Genomic DNA, 21,154 nt, shown 5'->3' on the forward strand with positions numbered 1-21,154 from the left:
CTGGTTGTACTTTGTGTCCGTTGTTTGTATGTCTGTAAAAGTCCCCGCGACACAAGAGAAATTCTTAGAGCGAGAGTTATCTTTTTGAGAAAAAGAAAACGTTTCAAAATTCATATAAATGCCTACTTGTTTTTTATCTACCATTCGCTCTCGTTGTTTGTTGAAGACTGACCCAAAATAAATAAATCTAGACGTTATTTGGTTAGGCTGACTTACGATTGTTTCTGCTACATACATTTTTAGATATGCTGCAATATGAGAATAAAATCGTTTCAGTGTTATCCCAACCTCAGCATGAGGTGGCTGCTACCAATAATACTCCTCATTGGAGTAGCTCTTTCGTCGGCTTTCAATCTCGAATACTTGGATCCAACGAAGCTGCAAACAGTGCAATCAGCGCAATTTCAAAAAGAAATAGTCGTCGAACTATTAACGAGAAAGTATGTACAACCTTCAGAACTGGATCTAGAAATCGATCCGCTCTTTTTCAAGGACAAAAAAGATACCTTTTCTCTACAAAAGACCCATGAAGATGAAAAACTGCACATCAAAGCGAGTACTGGCGTAGCAGCGGTGTGGGGCTTCAACTATTACTTAAAGAAGTATTGCAAGACTCAAATCGAGTGGCAGACGGAGAATGAGAACATCCCACGCCCACTTCCGAACGTGAACGAAACTATAACAGCTAATGATAGATTCCGGTACTATCAGAACGATCGCACGGCGTCAATAAGTTTCGTCTGGTGGAAACCCAATGAGTGGTTTGTTCATTTACTATGGATGGCAATGAACGGTATCAACTTAGCTTTAGCGCCAGTCCCCCAGGAAGCAATTTGGAATAAAATCTATCGTCGACTTGGTATGACTGAAGATGAAATAAACCAGCACTCAGCCGGACCGGCGTTTTTATCGTGGCAAAGACCGGGAAACTTAAATAGCTGGGGAGGTCCTTTGTCCGAGTCCTGGCATGCCTTACAGTCGAGAGTAGCAAATCTGATGGTCCCCGGTATGCTGGCGTTAGGTATTGTACCAGTGTTACCGGCCTTTAATGGACATGTACCAGGAGCCTTCGCAAGAGTTTATCCTAACGCCACGTTTCATAAAGTAAGTCAGTGGAATAACTTCGACAGTAAATACTGTTGCGGTCTCTTCATAGACCCTAATGACCCATTGTTCAAAGTCATCGGAAAAATGTTCCTCGATGAGACAAAGTACTTTGGAGTTCACGTATACACAGCAGAACCTTTTAATGAAGTATCTTTGCCCGCGTTTTCAACTGCACTGGCTCAAGATACAGCTAAAGCAATATATTCTACTATGTTAGAAATTGATGCGGACGCAGTGTGGCTGCTACAGAATCGAATGTTTGTTGTTGATCCTCCGATGTGGCCTCAAAGTAGAGTACAGTCATTTATAAACGCAGTACCAAGCGGCAGAATGCTAATACTAGACCTACAGTCAGAACAGTGGCCTCAATATGACGTCTTTGGCATGTACTTCGGACAACCTTTCATTTGGTGCATGTTGCACAATTTCGGCGGAACTCTAGGAATGTTCGGCAACATGGTGACTATCAACAGAGACGTCTACGAAGTTAGAACTCGTGAGAACAGCACTATGATCGGTGTAGGACTCACTCCTGAAGGTATCAATCAGAACTATGTGGTGTATGACTTGATGTTGGAGTCTGCGTGGCGCAAGTCTCCCGTCCAAGACCTGGAGGCGTGGGCGGCGGACTACGGTCGAAGACGATACGGATGTGATGCAGGTGCCGAGGCGTGGAAGTATTTACTTAAAAGTGTTTACAGTTTCAAGGGTTTGGAGAAAGTGAGCGGAAAATATGTTATAACCATGAGGCCCAGCTTCAAAATAAAGCCTTGGGCCTGGTACAGCAGCTACGACTTATTCCAGGCTTTCAAGAAACTAGTTTTTATTAACGACTCGCTGTGTGACACGGAAGGTTACAAATATGATGTGGTGGATGTCACTAGACAAGCGTTACAGTACAGAGCCGAACAACTTTATCTCAACGTGGTGAATGCTAAAAATGCAAATGTATCAGTTTTTAAGAGTTCCATCGACCGTTTCCTCGACGTAATGGACGATATGTGGTCAATATTGATAGAAAGTAAATACTTTCGTGCTTCTGAGTGGTTCACTAAAGCTGGAAGTATAGGAAAGAACGAAGAGGAGCGTCTAATGTACGAGATGAACGCAAGAAATCAGATCACATTGTGGGGCCCGAAGGGTGAAATGTCTGACTACGCAGGCAAGCAGTGGGCGGAAATAATACGAGATTATTACCGTCCGAGGTGGAATAAGTTTTTAACTGCGGCATTAGAAGCTAAAAGATCTGGTGAAATCTTTAATGAAGAAGAAACAACGAAAATGGTTACGGAAACTGTAGAAATTCCGTATACGAACACTAAATTTGAAAAAGGTCGTGGTACTTGCGGTGATTTCAAATGGGAAGATACTAAAGCATTGGCTCATAGGCTCTATGAGAAATGGGCGGTAGCAGATGATTTAGAGGACTTACCGATGTCTGTAATGGAGATGGATAACTCGGGACTAGGGATGTCTGACATTGAACGCGATAATGACATAATGTCTGAAAATTTTTCGGTTAATGATGCATACCGCGCCAACTGAATAATTTGATTTTAAAGTTAATTTATATAAGCAAATTTAATCATCAAAATGTATGTACGCGCATCACTTTTAAACAAGTAAACTATATTGGATAATTCTTTAAATATGCGTCTTTCAATAACTGTCGGGACCAGGATTTTATGGGATATATGGGCTCAAAATTCCCACGGGAGAGGAATCAACGGGATAAAATTGTAATATTCCTGAAGTCAGGCCAGTTCGCTACTATTTTATATAATGTATCTTCATATTTAATCACATATATAGGTATAATGTTTAGAGAGTGTAAATGTGGCTCATATAATCTCTTGCATGAAAGTTGCATGTTAGTCAGACACAATTTTATCTTACATAAGGTTATCTAATGTTAAAGTTCAATAAAAATATCACTTATGCATTTTTGTTTTTGTATTTAGATAATGAATTGTGGTAAATAAAAGCTGAATTGTCGAAGGTAGCCTAGAAAAATAAATATTACCTATATCATTATTGGTTCAATAAAGTTAACCTATCTATACTCTATACTAATATTATAAAGCTGAAGAGTTTGTTTGTTTGTTTGTTTGAACGCGCTAATCTCGGGAACTACGGGTCCGATTTGAAAAATTCTTTCAGTGTTAGATAGTCCATTTATCGAGGAAGGCTATAGGCTATATAACATCACGCTACGGTCATTAGGAACGGAGTAGCAACGAAAAATGTTACAAAAACGGGGAAAATTATGACCCATTCTCCCTTCGGTGACGCAAGCGAAGTTGCGCGGGTCAGCTAGTAAAAATATATTTCTGTTTTGATACTGTAAAACTCTTTAAAAGAAAGAAAAAAGTAAGTTATGAAGTAATTTATAAGTCTATCTAATTAAATAAATATGAATATTTTTTTAGCTCATTAGTATTAATGATCATCGTTTGAAAGCCAAACGAGTACGGGAAGTATTTGAATGTAATTATAAAATACCGGTTAACACGTAATATCATGCGAATATAATTTTACGTGAACAAAACTTATGTAAATGTCAAGGCTTACGTAAAGAATCTTCATTAACTAACCAGTGTTATTTCGGCGTTACTATGAGTCGGTCTATTATAGTTTTACTACTCATAAAAGCTGCCTTCACAACAGCTCTCGATCTACAATACTTAGATCCAATAATACTGCAAACGGTAACACCGGCGCAAGTTCAAAAACAAGCAGCCATCAACATAATACATAAATATATCGCCCAAAACAAAGTGACAGTGGAAATTGATCATCAGGGGTTCCAGGAAAATAAAGACACTTTCCACTTAAATACAGTGGATGGAAAACTACACATAAAAGCGAGCACAGGAGTAGCGGCCGTGTGGGGCTTCAATTACTATCTCAAGAAGTACTGCAACAGTCAAATCGAGTGGCAAACCAAGAATGTACGTATTCCTGACGTGCTCCCGGCCGTGTACGAAACAGTGACATCTAACGATAGGTTCCGGTACTATCAGAATGTGTGCACCGCATCCTACAGCTTCGTGTGGTGGCGACCTGAACAATGGATGGACCACTTGGAGTGGATGGCGTTGAATGGCATCAACTTGTCGTTGGCGCCAGTCGCTCAAGAAGCAGCCTGGATAAAAGTTTATCAAATGATTGGGATGACGCAAGAAGAAATAGACCAGCACTTAGCCGGACCGGCATTTTTATCCTGGCTCAGAATGGGAAATGTCCACGGCTGGGGCGGCCCGATACCTCAGTCGTGGCATGACTTACAAATGGAAATACAACGTACCATTATTAGTGCTATGTTGGACCTCGGCATAGCTCCTGTGTTACCAGGTTTTAACGGGCATGTTCCTACAGCATTTTCAAGACTGTATCCTAACAACACATTCCACAATGCATCTCAATGGCACGGATTTGATAGTGAGTATTGTTGTGGCCTCTTTGTAGATCCGAACGATCCACTGTTTAAAGTAATTGGCAAGCTATTCCTAAACGAAGTTAAAACTCCAGGAGCTCACATATATTCTGTAGATTCATTTAATGAAGTAACGCAAGCGGAATTCTCCACAGCCTTTGTGCAAGACAATGCTAGAGCAGTATTTACTACTCTTTTAGAATTTGATGCGGACGCAGTGTGGCTACTTCAGAACTGGATGTTTATCAGCGCTCCACTTATGTGGCCACTAGATCGAGTGCAAGCCTTTCTCAATGCTGTCCCAAGCGGCAGAATGCTAATACTAGACCTACAGTCAGAACAGTGGCCTCAATATGACGTCTTTGGCATGTACTTTGGACAACCTTTCATTTGGTGCATGTTGCATAATTACGGCGGGACCCTGGGAATGTTCGGCAACATGGTGACTATCAATAAAGATGTTTACAAAGTTAGAGCTCGTGAGAACAGTACCATGATCGGTGTAGGACTCACTCCTGAAGGTATCAATCAGAACTATGTGGTGTATGACTTGATGTTGGAGTCTGCGTGGCGCAAGTCTCCCGTCCAGGACCTGGAGGCGTGGGCGGCGGACTACGCTCGGAGACGATACGGATGTGATCAAGCTGCCGAGGCGTGGAAGTATTTACTTAAAAGTGTTTATAGCTACGAAAATAAAAATCGAATGAAAGGAAAATACGTGGTAACCAGGAGACCCAGTTTCGAAATAAAACCTTGGGCGTGGTATAGTAGCTATGACTTATTTCAGGCCTTCGAGAAACTAGTTTTTATCAACGAAACAATGTGTAACACGGAAGGTTACAGATATGATGTAGTGGATGTCACTAGACAAGCGTTACAGTACAGAGCCGAGCAGCTTTATATCAACGTGGTTAGTGATCGATTTACAAACAAATTCATTTTCAAAAGTTCCATCAATCGTTTTCTCAGCGCATTGGATGATATGGCGTCAATATTAGTTGAAAGTGATTATTTCCGTGCGTCAGAGTGGTTTGGACAAGCTAGAATTCTAGGAACAAGCGATGACGAAGAATATCTATACGAGATGAACGCTAGAAATCAGATCACATTGTGGGGACCGAAGGGTGAAATTTCCGACTATGCGTGTAAGCAGTGGGCGGAGGTGGTCCGGGATTATTATCGTCCGAGATGGCATACGTTCTTAACCGCTGCACTAGAAGCCAAAGAAGCTGGTGAATTATTTAATGAGAAAGCAACACAGCGCGTGATAACAGCTACTGTCGAGATTCCATATTCTACATTATTTCCTCGTAACCGTTTCTTTGGCAGTGTAGTATATTTCTGGGAAGGCACAAAGAATTTGGCTAAGAATCTTTATAGAAAATGGGCTTATGTAGCCGATTTGAAAGATTTGCCTCAAAATATCAAGCTAGATTGGAGTGGAAGACCAAAGGAATAATAATTAAATAAACTTTAGAGAAATGTTATATGGTCACAATGAATAAGCAGTTTTTAAACCCATGTTGTGTGTTTGCAATAGATGATAGAATAAATAAAACAATAATTTAGTCGTTGTATATTTTTATTATGTACATGTTATTATATAAACATTATTTATATAAAGATAACAACTAAGGTTTTTGGATGGTTTATTAAATGTCTGTAGATTTTAATTGAAAAGTATTTGCTTGAATAAAATCATACATTGTCGTATTTCACATTCGGTTGCCTAAAATGAAAACCAGACAAGGATTTCAAGCTGATTATGATTTTCCTATAGTTGTGAATCATATAATTTTGTTAGATTTTTTTTTACTTTACTGGTATAAGGTACGAATTGTATTTTTCCTTCTTGTGATTTCATTATTGTCTGTCAAAGCCGAATTGCTCTTTTCACATTAATCAGGTTAGAGAGCTTTTGAAATTGTATTGTGTACTGAGAAATTTGCAAAAACACATTGGTGATTTAAGACTGGGACAATCTTTAAGTACGTTGTTGTTAGAATATTTCTATCTATCTATCTAATCAGCCCGTATCCACCCGCTGTTGAGTATAGGCCTCTCCCTCAGCACGCCACTTTATACGGTCCTCCGCTTGTCTCATCCATTTCGGCTTATTTATTAGAATATTTACGTGACCGATTTTACCGTACTACTATGTTTTTGCTATAATAATTCGCACCCTGGTTTTCACTCTTGGCTGTTCCGGCACAATTATAGGCTGACTTTTACAGTACAAAAAACTATTTAATCGGAAAATTGAATTTGACTAGGTTAAAATTAATATGAGCTGTGATTGGTGGTCTCCATAGATTTTTGGCATTCGAATAAATTTAATATTAAATTACTAAAATTATACATTTACATTTGTATGAAATAAGGGAGAATATGCATATTTATATAGACAACATGAATGAAGTTTAGTATTTTTATGAGAAATATATAATCACAGAAAACAAAACTGTAAACTTATTTCTTAAAATGTTATAATTTTGGTTACATTAGGTAATATCTTATCGTCTTAGCACCACTATTACCTTATACGCGATTAACATATCAGATACACGTGTAAATAACGTTGATAATAAACTAAATATATCTAAATATAAACTAAACTTTAAAGCAGGTAAAGTTGAGAACGTTATTATAATCGTCTTCTACTAAAATATTTCTTTATTCCTTGTCAGGTTTCTTCATATTCCTATATTTGAACAAACTTTCTCGACCAACATTTTCCAAACAGAGATCTTCAGCTCTCGTCGCCTTCAGCCGAATCCAGTACACCAAATACAATATCTTACTTCATTCCTATCTTAGATTATGGTAATTTCAAAATAACATCTTTGGGACAATTATTCCAATTTTAATCCTATGTCATACGAGAGTATCCAGCGCATAGCCCGGGCCCCCGTAACTAAACGTTTGATTTAAGTTTGTTTGGTCTAAAACAGGTACGTAGCTATCTTGTAAAAGAATTGGCTGGCGACTGGAAGCTTCGTTCAACTGCCTCTCAAGAACAGCATTCTGAAGGTCCTCTTCTTCCAATTCCAGGGTGAGTTCATCGAGTAACTTCATTCGTATTTCTATTTCTCTTTCAGCTTTCGTCATCTCCACAGTGTTGTCTTGCATCTCTTTCGCCGTATTCATCAAGTCCTGCTCGATTTTGTCCAATAGCATGCGTACTTGGGAGGCGTTTTCGCAGCTATTAGCTTTGTTCTCGTCCATATAACGTTTGACTTTAGCCGTCAGTCGTACAACGAGTTCCTCCTCGCGATGCAACCTTTTGTTTATGATTGCTAGTTTCTCTAACATTTCGATTTCTTCCCGTATCCTCGAAAGTTCATCGGCAGACGCTTCGGAATCTGTGTCGTTTTGTGTTTGCATCAATCTTTCTGAGTTAACTTGACAGATGTCTGTGAGTTCTTTAGTAAAGTAGTGTTCTCTCATGAGGTGTCTTTCTCTTCTTGATTTGTGTTTGGTGTGTCGTCTGGGTGGGGTTCCACTGCCTACTCCGACTCCGCTGTCACTGTTCCCAGCTTGGCTGTCGTTGACCTCGCTGCACCGGCCGAGGTCACGGAGGTACGACTCTAGGAGGTAGTTGGTCCCGTGTTTTTCCATTCGACTTTTGTGCGTCTGGTCTTCCAGTTGGTCGATGAGTTTCTCCTGTTCTCTGTAAAAGCATAACAAAATACATAAGCTTACTTCAAAGAATAAGCGATCTAAGTTAATCATGTCAATAGAATTACTTCGATTAATCGTAGGAATAGGAGTAAGTAATTGTAATTTGAAAATATTTAGACAGTTATATTTACAGACCTTGCTAACACACCAGAGGTTTTTACTTATACTGTACACAATGTACACTTTCACATGTAAAATAGATTACCTTAGTTTATCAAGCTGCTGATGTATTGTTCTGCTTTGGTGCTGTATAACGGAGACGAGCCTGGCTGCTGGGTCCTCGCTCTTGGCTCTGGGAGGAGGCGTGGCCGCCCTCACCCCTCTCCGCCGACGTCTTCGAGCGCCGGCGCGGCTGCCTCCATCACTGTCCCTACCAGAATCGTCTTCTCCACCACTTGACACGCGTCGGAGAGCTAACCTGACCTAAAGCAAAAAAATATGTTTGTGATTATTTTTTTATCTATGAGTCCGTTTTTTTTATTATACTAGTTTACAGAAGCAGGGATAATTTTGTTAATTGAATTTTAATTTATTTAGATGGTATTTTATGACAAATTAAAGTATTCACCGCGCATAAGAGCCGTTTGCCTCTTAGAATTATATGTACATGTACAAGCCAAGATAAATTAAAAACGTTAGATTATTTGAAATCCTAGTAATCGAAAGTGGTTGACGTAATACCATCGGCTGATATAGTGACAATAAAGACGACATGTAGCCAATCTAATGATAAATTGATTGTTACATATTAATAATAATAAATAATAATAATATTGTAAAGTACCTCATGTCTAGCATCTCCCCACGCAGCCAGGACATGAAGAACCGGCACGTCTGGAGGCAGTGGTCTCTCAACTCCTCGCCATCGCTCTGCCAGCACCCATTCACCATGTTCGCTCACTGCACCACCCGCTGTACATAGAGTAGGTATTAATATTTGATCTTCTATCCTCCGAAACCTTATATGGTTTATGAAATGAAACTAATTTTTGCTTTTGTCTTACGGTTATCATTACCATGAAACAGAATGAAATACCTACTTGTTTTATAATGATTTAATTCAATTATTATTTTCGTTAAATAATTCTCTGGCGATGGGTTGTAACTAATAATGTCCAATTTATGTAAAATCCCGCACTACGTTTTTATTAAAAAATGATAGTCACTGTTGATAATCGTTATAAATGACAAGAATATGTCCTGTGACTGTATTACTATTTATTATTACTTATGCCTACAATAGATATAAACTCAGTAAAGTTTCATAGAGTCTACCGGTGGAATCGTGTGTATCCACATAATATTTACGGTATAGAGCTACAAAGAACTACACTATTATCTGAAATGACATCATTTAAGTTAAATTATACGATAGTATAAGTGCTTGTTACCTTCGGGCGCGTCCTGTAACGCACGAACGATGTCAGCACACGTGGTGTGAGACTTGACCCCGCGAACCCAGAGCTTCTGACCCCTCGCCAGCACCCCCACCTCCTCGTCGCTGTAGTCGGACGATGACCCCTCCATGTTTCGTTAACTGGGGGACAATTACACGAGACATGTTAAAAAAGAAACATCTAAAAATTGTTGGTAGGTAGGTACAGAAATTTTTATTCGACTTAAAATTTCAAAGATTTGCATTATTTTTTTGTTTAATATGTACATAATGTTAAACAAAAAAATAATGGTAGGTATACAAATATTTGTAACAAGTTTTGATGAAATTGGTTGTTTAAAAATAGCAACAATAAAAAGTCATATTGTTTATACCCTACTGTTAATTTAGTAATTATTAGAATAATTTTGCAATAATTAAAACCATTTTGTTGTTATTCGGATTGTATTGCTTAGTTTCCAATCAATAAATCATATTGTGTATAATTTTTAAACACAGAATGACCCTACTTCAAGAGTATGAAGTCAATGACCTGTATAATACTCATGTAGTGCACTTATCCAGAATCTAACCATTTCGAACTTTCAACCCTTTTAATACATAGAAACCGTATTTTCCATATAAAATCGTAAAACCGTAGCGTGAGTTGGTACCCGCAGGTACGGTTGCTAAGGTAGCCAAGTAAAATACAGGCTATCAACATCGTAACGACTTCGCAAAACTTTTCCCCAACGAACACGTAAGCTATTGCATAAGTTTTGCTCAATTTCGGCGCCCGCCCCGCCTGGCACGGCTAAGGGTGGTTTAGATAGCATAAGGAGAATTTACCGTTACCTTACAATGTATGCATTTCGAAATTGCGAATAATTTAAGGAAAATTCGCTGTACAATTTATCGAAGTCAATATTTTTACTAAAAATTTATAAGATATTTTAATGTAAATGTTTTTCTGTATTTCTTTATGTAAGCGTTTTACCGATTCTCTAATGTGTAATAAGTAATTTAGAAAAACCAGCAAAGTATGCTAGTTTTTCAAAATGTTTAATGAATAGAATTAGATATGATGCTACGAAAAGCATTCTGCTATTGCTTTTACTTTAGGCACTGACTAAAATTGTACTAACTTTCTTGTTCACTGATTAAACTTTGTTTGTTGAAATGCATAACTTATTATCAATTTGTTGTTTTATTTTAAAAACTAAAGGCAGATTAAATTATTAGTCAGTAGTCTATGTTATTATCGTAGCATTTAAGTTGCAATCCATTATAACACGTTTTGATTAGTTCAAGCAACAACAAAGTAACTATACAATACACACAGTTTTTCAAATAATTACACGTAGCTTTAAAACAGTATTTTTACATTAAAATAACCAGTAATTTTCCTCACTATTACTGTAAACTCAATCACGAATGTCGTGTCGAAAATGCTTAACTAAAAATAATACATAAGTAGTAGAAAAAAATCTATATAGCTCATATATTCGTTGGGACATTAGCATGGTGGTAATTTTCGTAGTTCGTGACAGGGTACCATTAGGGGTTTCCGACGCCACCCTCTGTTACCAACCCTATTTGGGGCGCCACTACGTCCGACCGTGTTTTTATGTTAAATATTTTCTTAGGGGGTGTTGAAATTTTACCTGCATTTCGTTTCGTTTGTTAGATTTTTCGTTTAGCTTTCGTATATCCTACTAGTAGTAAGAATGTATATATATATGATGATTGTTACTCTTTCACGCAAATACTACTGATCCGATTACGATGATATTTGGTGTATAGGTAGCTGAAGACCCAGAATAACACGTAGGCTACACTTTTTATCGCGGAGTTCCCGAGGGATCGGGATTTACACGGGAAGGGCTTCCACGCGTCCGAAGTCGCGTATAAATTTCCCTCTGGGGCATGGTCACTAGTGTATCCGACTGCTGATCATGGGGTCCCGGGTTTGACGGGTCGGGTACGAAACTGTTGGTCTTTTCTAATTTTTATATAAGAATATTTCTCAATAGTCGCCCGGAGTTTGGTAGCGCGCCTGGTAAATGGCAATAGGTTCGCCCTCTATCACATTCTACTTGAACTTGTACTATGGTAACCGAATAACTAATAAACATACTTATGAACTTTTAAATACATACTTATATAGCATCCAGACTTATATAGTATACATTAACATCCAGGCTCAGAACAAATACTCGAGCTCATCACACAAAGATTTGTTCCGGGATTCGAACCCACCATATTACGAATAGATTTAGTTAGAATTTGAAGAGTAATACGTATGCAATGTTAGCGAGCTGAGATAGCTAAAAAAAAGGTTTTCTGAATATAACGTAAAAATAAATTATACATACTTATATTTTGTTAAGCTGACGACTATTAATGACGTACAAACCGACAAAATCACAGTTATCAACTAGGTAAGGCACTCTTTACTCGTATATTATTATGCGTATAAATGTATAAGTACAGATTAGAAGTAGCAAACTATCTGCTACAAATGGATTCCGTAGCCTGTGGCTATTATGAGCTAGTGAAGTAACAGTGGCGATATCGATAACGACGTTTAATTTTCAATACGACGATTTTCTCATATCAATCTTATATTAAAACTGTAAACACATATATATATATAAACACATAACGCTTGTAATACTCGTAGGTGTAGACAGACATATTGTATGAAAATCACTCAGGTTTCGCAATTATTAATGTTATTCCCATGTAATAGGGGGCGAGCCTATTGTCATTTACCGGGCACGTTATCAAACTGTGGGTACTGTTGCGAAATATTCTTCAAAAATTTTCAAAAGACATTATAATACCAAGTGGCGTTATTTGGTCTCTGCCTATAGGAAAAAGGCGAGTTTTAATATATGCATGTATTTATGTATGTAATAATACAATCGAACCCCAGACCTCGTCCGATCAGCAGTCTGGGACTCTACCAATTGCATTATAGGCAGTCATTTAAACCTATAAATAATATAATTAATTTATCGACAACGCACAACACTATCAGCTAATTATTCTTTAGTCCTTGCCCGCTGCGTAATAACAGGAGTCGCGCTCGTGCACGCAAGGACGCCCTGAATTATAACGGACACACGGTCTGATACACTTGGCAACAATACTGCATTACTGATTTTTTTTCAATTATTCTCTTTTAAGTATTTTTGTTAAGGATCTGTTCACCAACTATGTTTAAGTGTCAAAAGAGAATTTAAGAGTGACAGCTAATGTACGAAAATGCTGCCAAAACTTTATTTGATAAGCTTTCTGCTGCTTATTCAAAACGGGTAAAACTGGGCTTCAATGTTATAAGCGTTTTGTGTTAAAAAATAATTAAGGTTTTTTTTTATTTTCGGCGTTTTAATTTATCAGATTATTTTAAGGTACGTACAGCAGGCAAGGACATGTTATTCGTCTAAGCATTTATGGTCTACGTTTATACGTTCAACTATTACATATTATTAGCAGGATTTGATTCCATTTTTGTTAAAAGGGTGAAACATTCAGAACATTTTTATTATGTTTCTGGTTTAAACAAGTTCTCCATATACACGTGTTATAACCTAGACTAATTTTATTGCAAATTAGCAATAGGTACATTACCTATGTACATAGCATTGACGTCATATACCGTGAAGTTGAGAAACATGATACATAGTATTGATCGAACCATTAATACAGCCAATTTGGTAAATTAAAATTTTGACATGTTTGTTAAGGGATATTGATGTGTCATATACACACTGCTTCAGGGCAATAAAACAGCCTGAACTGAGAGAATCGTAGGCATGTGTTTAGTAGTTTCTGCGAGGGTAAGAAGATGGTACTATAGTAACGCAAAATTATGCTTGAAATATCTATGAAGCAGCTTAAAAAAGACATAACTTTACAAAAAATTGTCTCATCCAACTGCAAGAACCAACATATCAGTCACTAAGCTTGTGGATCTTTAAAGCAGTGTGTCACAATAAAAAATAAATAAGTACTGTAAACAAAGAAATATGAGCTTATAATCTGCAAGATAAACGTACGTTTGGAAGGTTTGAGCTTCAACAGGTGCATCCGGTGTTAAACACAGCCTCCGTTTTTCTTAGAAATCAGGTAAATTCGCTTTCTTTACTGGCAACCCTGTTTGAAGCCGCCCGAGGACTTGAAGCTATTACTCTTGGTGCAAGTCTTAGAGCCACGGATATCTTATAATGTGCTGATAGAGCGTGTAAGTGGTTTGCAGCCTAAGGATTCATGTTAGATGCGGTAGATACACTATTATAGTCTTAAATGGTATTAAGATATGATCTGGGCGGCTATCACGTATCTCAGTTGACAACAATTTGAAAGCTACTATGCTGTCCAATGTTTTCTTCCTTAGATGATAGTAATAAATACGTTACGTCAAAGCACCAATGTACTGAATAGTGACCATAGATTTGACGTATACTAGCTGTCAACTGAGAAACGTGATAAGCCCGCTGAACCACCTTCTCATGTCATGAATTGCAAGAATAAACTCTTATCTATACACGAAAAAGAAATTTGTCCTTAATTATTATTCGCTATTTACTATATGTTAACTCTCATAGAAATCTGGCTGAACCTTTTCTATAATAAATGTGAAAGATTATAAAGATATATGTTATTACAGTTAGGTACGTTTGTTAAATCAAGCTTAAGCTACACACCGACTGACAGATTTATTTGTTTGTATCTATACTAATCTATACTAATCTTTACTAATATTATAAAGCTGAAGAGTTTGTTTGTTTGTTTGTTTGAACGCGCTAATCTCAGGAACTACTGGTCCGATTTGAAAAATTCTTTCAGTGCTAGATAGCCCATGTATCGAGAAAGGCTATAGCTATATATCATCACGCTACGACCAATAAGAGCAGAGTACCAGTAAAAAATGTTATATTAACTGAAAAAATTTTGATCTATTCTCTCTTATGTGACACAAGCGAAGTTGCGCTGGTCTGCTAGTCTTTAAGAATTGGCAAACAAGTTTATAATAATTAGCGAAAACAAGGCTCACTACTAAGTAGTCAGACTATAATATATCTATTTCAATAATCAATTAATCTCAGCTATAACACTACGAAACTAAACTAACCTTGTTCAAGGAGGTCTCAAAAATAAGGTAATATACCAATTAGTAGAATCGTTAACTCAAATTGTAACAGTTTCTCGGAAGACTAATGGCGGCTACAATTTGGCTCGTGCGCGATATAATATAGTATTTTACTTAATTAACCCCTTCTAAGAAAGGTTTCCGACAGTAGTTGAGAAGGATTTTTGCTATAATCGATTGGGATTTTCAAGTTTCTTTGACTACTTATTGATTTACGCTTTTATGTGAACACTGGTTCTTGGTAAGCAAAATAACCCTTTTGTATTTCATAAATGAATCTAGCACATCTATAATTAGGTATTTGGTACCTCTTTACTTGTGATTTGAATATATATCTTGTGATAACGATTTTTTTTGCTTCTTTTTCACATTATGTCCCCTAAAACTCGTAAATTTGTTTAAATTACTTTCTCGATACATCACTTACAATGGCTACTTTTATCTAGCCTTCATCCACATTATCAAGGTGCTGTAAGCTACTTTCTCAGAAATTGAAAAATCCACTTTGTACGACTCGAGTATCGAACCCGAGAGTTCATGATCACCAGTCTCTACCACTATCGGACTAACAACACAGTTAGTTAACAAGCAAAAATTTTCCCAAAATTATGATTGTTCTCATATAGAGATGTCGGCATACTTTTTTATCGATATCGGCATTTCCCAGCGAATATCATTACATCGTCATTAGGCCCTTATCTCGCTTATTACAACCGTACTTAGTGTGATCTCAGATATGAGGAAGTCACAGCATTGTGTACTAAACTAACTCCCATCCGTCTTGTGATCGTACGCAAAAAGTCGTCCGTGTGGGCTATGAAAACAGCGAAGTTATGAGGAGAATTAATCAATATACATATAAAAAAACTCCTCCGTTACTGAGTTATTGACTGATGGACAACGCACAGCTAAAACTACGGATGGCAGAAAGTTGAAATTTGCTGTAAAGATTCCTTAAGAAGTGTACAGAAGCACTAACCCCCAATTTCTGAATACATTTAGCGGTAGTTTATCTATTCAATAGCGTCTAAACTCGGGGGATGAGAGAGGATTTTTGGAAATTCCAGCCCGAAGGTAGTGAAAATTTCACGCGGGCGGAAAGCTAGTCTCTAATATTACGTGTTGGTGATGTTCAAAATATTCGTTGTACCTGCTTGGTCATTCATCAAATCCTCAATTCAATGAGCTGACACCACACTAAACAAAAAAATACTATTCTATTATCACATTGTCCATAAAGTTTACAAAATCATCATTAGCAGTCATAAAACACACTCATACAATACTAAAGTTAGTTTCAAAGTCAAAGCTATTAAGTAATAAAGCCGTACTAGATAGTATCGCTGTTCTAACGGCCACACCTTTCTATCGAGCGGTTGATGACATACGTTTTTCGTTAACACCGATACGTCATTACGCTTCCCTATATTGTAGGTAAAAACTATTAATAATCACCGGTGATATTCAATATTTCTGGATATTAATATGTTATTTTATCGCGAGGATTTTATTTCTCGAAGGTTTTAAAATAGTAAATCAGTAACTCGATTTTTTACGGTCGATAATGACTAGCGAGCGTTTGACATTAATTATAACTTAAAGGAAATAGTTCCTCGAAAATAAACTAGAGGCTGATCGATTTCTCATACAATTTTTCCCCATAGAACCCATTTCACCTAACCACTTTCTATATGACGATATCAACATTTTCTAAATGCTTTAATGATTTAACAAGGTCAGTTTATAGCAAGTTGTGGTTATTTCAGTTACCTAGCTGCGACATAATCTGCATTTCTTTAATAACTAATATTAACAATTTGGCACTTCTAACGTTACAACGATATTTAGTCTTTTAATCTATACTTACTATAATATAATATTTATATAATATATATAATATATCTATACTAATATTATAAAGCTGAAGAGTTTGTTTGTTTGAACGCGCTAATCTCAGGAACTACTGGTTCTATTTGAAAAATTCTTTCAGTGTTAGATAGCCCATTTATCGAGGAAGGCTATAGGCTATATATCATCACGCTACGACAGTTAGGAGCGGAGTAGTAACGAAAAATGTTACAAATACGGGGAAAATTATGACCCATTCTTTCTTACGTGACGCAAGCGAAGTTGCGCGGGTCAGCTAGTATAATACTATAAAGCTGAAGAGTTTGTTTGTTTGTTTGTTTGAACGCGCTAATCTCGGGAACTACTGGTCCGATTTGAAAAATTCTTTCAGTGTTAGATAGCCTATTTATCGAGGAAGGTTATAGGCTATATATTATCACGCTACGACCAATAGGAGCAGAGTACCAGTGAAAAATGTTACAAAAACGGGGAAAATTATGATTCTCTTATGTGACGCAAGCGAAGTTGCGCGGGTTAGCTAGTATAAAATACATGTAAAACATGTGAGACGATTATCAACAACTGTATCTTAGAATTTTCTAGATTTATCTTAAACACAGACTCTAGGGCTATTAATTGTTTAAGCATTTGTCACTGAGCTATATCAAACCCAGAATACGTTTATTCCCCCATGTCTCACGAGTACCACAAAAACGATAGACAATAAGCAACCGTTAGCAGTAACGTTAGATCATCTGTTACATATGGATTACAGACTAACCAATGATTATCTTTGAATAGGTAACAATCTTCGTGAATAACTGTTGCGGTTCTTTACAAGTTGTAAGAAGTAGCGGGTGATATAACAAGAGAATGGACGTATAAAGGCTTAAAATATGGTGTATGGTATTATTTCTCAAGTCATTTAACAGTAAGTGAATTATCGAATTTTAATTCCAATTTACTTAGATCAGAATGAAAGTAGTTACTTAACTATGGCAATCGTTTTAGTATTTGTCAAGAGTTTTGCAATGTCGCTACTAGATGTCGCTACTTACAGTTTACTATCGAATTATCGATACATTTTAGCTACATAAGTCATAAATTCAAGTATATTTTGATACGTTTGTAAGTGGAATTTTGACAGATTCTTTCGTACATAGTGTGTATCAATCTGTTTTTATAATTGTCTACGTATTCATGGTAAAACTGACACTAAATGTGCTTCAAATACATATTTAAGCCAATTTATTTATTAACTTTTAATATTATTGGACACAATCTACACCACTACACAATAAATACAATCTTTCAACTATTACACATATCTGTAAATACATTTTATCTAACACTTAATTTTACATTACTCCTGTAAAAAATACAGTAATATGAATGGTTTGCAAGAAAAATCGCTATTAATCCAATCTTGTACCATACTAATTCCAGTAGCATCGGAAGACAATGTGTGGAAGTCAACGTATGCGGAAACAATACGTCACACACGGTCGCACACGACGTCGCACAGATTTGTTCGTCGTTTGTTTGGCTTTTTTATCACGATCGTGTGTGGGATTACTTATACAATACTCGATTTAAATGCTATAAAAGGTGATGAAGTATTACTATTGTAGAATGTATGTAGTTACTGCCTCCACGACATTTTAATCAACATTAAAATCCATTGGAATGATTTTCAGTGTTTCTAACCCCAGACGCAAAACGTAGGGTGTTATAAGTTGGACGTGTCTGTCGGTCTGTGGCATCATAACTCCCAAACGAATGCAGCGATTTCAATTTAGTTTTATTCTCATCGACATATAGTTTTAAAACTCGATTTAAAAGAAAACTAAATAACTGTGGTTAAGACATAATAAAAATAAACTGATTTACTACACTGCAGTTATGGTGAAATACGCTTGTATTGCAGATCAGTTTTCAATACAACATTTGTCGAAAGCTTCTCAGTTGTCGGCAGCAGACAGTCAGACAATTACATAAACAGGAAAGTCTCTTTTTAGATTAACACATACTATACATTTTAATCCGAAAAATCTTTATCTTGAGGTCCTACAGAAGAACTAGTATAACTACATTATAAATATCTTCTCAATTCTTCTTTGTTCTTTCTTCTGCTGTTGTGTTTGACCACAATGAGCTAAGGCATCAGGAAATTCACGGGTATTAACACAACTCCTGTGAATTCTCCCAGTGCCAAGGCCCAGTGTGATCGTTCTCTTCTCTTCTCCATCTTCTTTCTTCTGTCTTCTTTAACACGTAAGCTAAATAAATGTACATACAATTTACACACATACATAATATCATGTTATACCTGAAGGTGTAGGCTGTATAAAATATATCCACTTCTTTTAGGCCCATGTAATAAGAGGCGATCTTTTACAATTTATTTCGTTTAGAAGTAACATTATTTTCAAGTGCAGTGTAGCATAACTTTTCTATATTTTTTTATTTGCGTTCAAATAACAAATTCTTAACAGAGTATAAAGTTATCTGACAGTTTTGAAATCGGTCAAAATCGAAACTTGACATCAATATTTGAGTTTCCAAAACAAGATAAAACACAAAACTACATCCATAACCATAGCTTTTCTAAAAAACCGTCAAAGTGACGATTCGGTAATCAGTTACGGTTATACGGTAGAAAACCGCAAATTTCCGTATCAACGCTCTTCACAATTGGAGCGACATCATTTTCGAAGCTTACTGAGGTAACTTACCTGCGAGCTGCGGTTAGTAATTGACATCGGCGGTATAAACTTATGCTGCGGTTGCACCCGTTATAGGGAAACAGTGTGATTTATCTTTTTTGATGTTTGGAAATTTAAATTAAGGAAGCGCTGTCATATCACAATATACATATTCTTTTATAATTCTTAAGTATGTAAGTATATTTTTTTGATTATCAAAAACATATAAATAAGTCTTTTCTCTTATTAGGAGAACTTAGTTAGGTAGGTATAGCTATGTCAACTGTTACTATAAAACGTCCTTTATTAACTATCTTTAGAATCATTTTTTAAGAAAGGAAAGAAAACCTTATTTAAATTATACATGTATTTACCTCATATGTAAGCTGTTGAAGTATTCAAAATCTGTAACAAAGAAATATTAATGATTAATAAAATTTTTTATTATTTTAACAAGTTTAAAACGCCAATCGTTTTTTATACAAAATGAACAATAGCTACTCTTCAATTCGTGATTACTTATATATTTATGTATTATAGGTATAGATATAACTCGCAAATTGTTATTTTAGTGAGTCTCCTAAAAACGTGACAAAAAGAAGTTTTTTTTTATTCTGTATGATACAAAAGTAATCCATATTATGCGAAAGTTTTACGACATTTTCGAACACGTTTATTAAAACCCAATATCTTTGTTATATACTTATTAATTGGTACTATATAGTGGCTAATTGGTTGTCGTCTCGAACGTACCGTGTTGTATCTGACAAACTGGTGTAGTTCAACATAATTTATGAGTTCTCACATAAATATGTATGAACGTTAGAACGGTGATTAGTGTCAAATTAGACCTCATTTGAATGTCTTGCGTTGAATGTGAATTTTTATTTTGATTTTTTATGATATGATTATGTGGTAGGGCTTTGCCTAAAACATAGTCAAGTAAAGAAATATCTTCAAATTTGATTTAAATTTACAACGCCATCCAAATATAAATGTTATATTGATAAGAGATGTAAGCGATCTAGCTATACTTAAAGTAACGTAACTTTTGACATACAATAGTTGAACAGAGAGATAATATCGGACAATTGTTTAATCTACAATCTCAAACTATCAACCTTTTATTCAAAAATTAGACAGCGAACTTAGCGTCTTATGAAAGTCGTAATTCATGAAGTAATTATTTGTCATTTTGTATAATCTTATTTCTTCAATATAAAAGTTTGAAAGAAAAATTAAGTGTTGATTTCCACCTATGCTGATATAAATTTCAAATCAATTTTGGGTGACTCGATAGAATCCTAAATTCATAATCGGTGTAACTTAATCTTCCTTTTTAAAGTAAACATTTCTAAACACGTATTACCACTACCTTAACCAAACCAATCCATTACTTTCCATTTATAAGTAAAAATAGTCACTAATGCACCCCTGTGCGTCAGTGATGCGTCATGCTATCATATTAGTGGCAACCCTATTGTGTGCCGACCCTATTGTCGCAGTGACTGATGGTCATGACAAATGTTTATAGTACGACAACTTAGTAGAGAGCCTTGGTATGCACGATTTATTTAGATTATAATTAATAACTAGCTTTCCGGCCGTGGCTTTGCCTGCGTTGAATTTCGCCCTTTCAGTGCACACTCCTCTCTTAGTGCTCGTCTACACTTCCTAGGAATCTTCATACAAAGTTTCAACTTTTTACCCTTAGTATTTTCGGCTGTGCGTTGTCCATCTACAGTCACTCAGTAAAGGAAGAATTTTATTTATATTGATGATTGTGTTCTTCCAAAATAATGTCGCTGTATCAAACAGTAGTCTTTTTTATAAAGAAGGTATCT

At 36.2% G+C, this 21,154-nt stretch overlaps 1 protein-coding gene and 2 pseudogenes across 5 annotated transcripts in view; 2 read left to right on the plus strand and 1 right to left on the minus strand.

Moving 5' to 3' along the window:
* The first annotated feature begins 288 nt into the window (after positions 1–288).
* On the plus strand, positions 289–3,047 carry LOC142980657 (alpha-N-acetylglucosaminidase pseudogene; annotated as a pseudogene).
* A 675-nt stretch (positions 3,048–3,722) lies between these two features.
* On the plus strand, positions 3,723–6,073 carry LOC142980545 (alpha-N-acetylglucosaminidase pseudogene; annotated as a pseudogene).
* A 34-nt stretch (positions 6,074–6,107) lies between these two features.
* The window catches only part of LOC142980546 (uncharacterized), a 129,675-nt gene continuing 114,628 nt past the window's right edge, over positions 6,108–21,154 (minus strand). For 4 of the 5 annotated variants that reach the window (XM_076125985.1, XM_076125988.1, XM_076125986.1 and 1 more), the window contains 5 exons: positions 19,685–19,715; positions 9,616–9,761; positions 9,009–9,136; positions 8,430–8,647; positions 6,108–8,213 (listed from right to left, as the gene is read on the minus strand). In XM_076125985.1, coding sequence (XP_075982100.1) covers positions 7,418–8,213; positions 8,430–8,647; positions 9,009–9,136; positions 9,616–9,751 — 1,278 coding nt within the window. In that variant the 5' untranslated portion in view covers positions 9,752–9,761; positions 19,685–19,715 and the 3' untranslated portion in view covers positions 6,108–7,417. Of the gene's footprint in view, positions 8,214–8,429; positions 8,648–9,008; positions 9,137–9,615; positions 9,762–11,974; positions 12,111–19,684; positions 19,716–21,154 lie in introns of those variants that run through there. The other variant, XM_076125989.1, reaches the window with a different exon arrangement.

This window comes from Anticarsia gemmatalis, chromosome 18 (assembly GCF_050436995.1).
Source record: "Anticarsia gemmatalis isolate Benzon Research Colony breed Stoneville strain chromosome 18, ilAntGemm2 primary, whole genome shotgun sequence".
In the NCBI taxonomy this organism is placed as follows: domain Eukaryota; kingdom Metazoa; phylum Arthropoda; class Insecta; order Lepidoptera; family Erebidae; genus Anticarsia; species Anticarsia gemmatalis.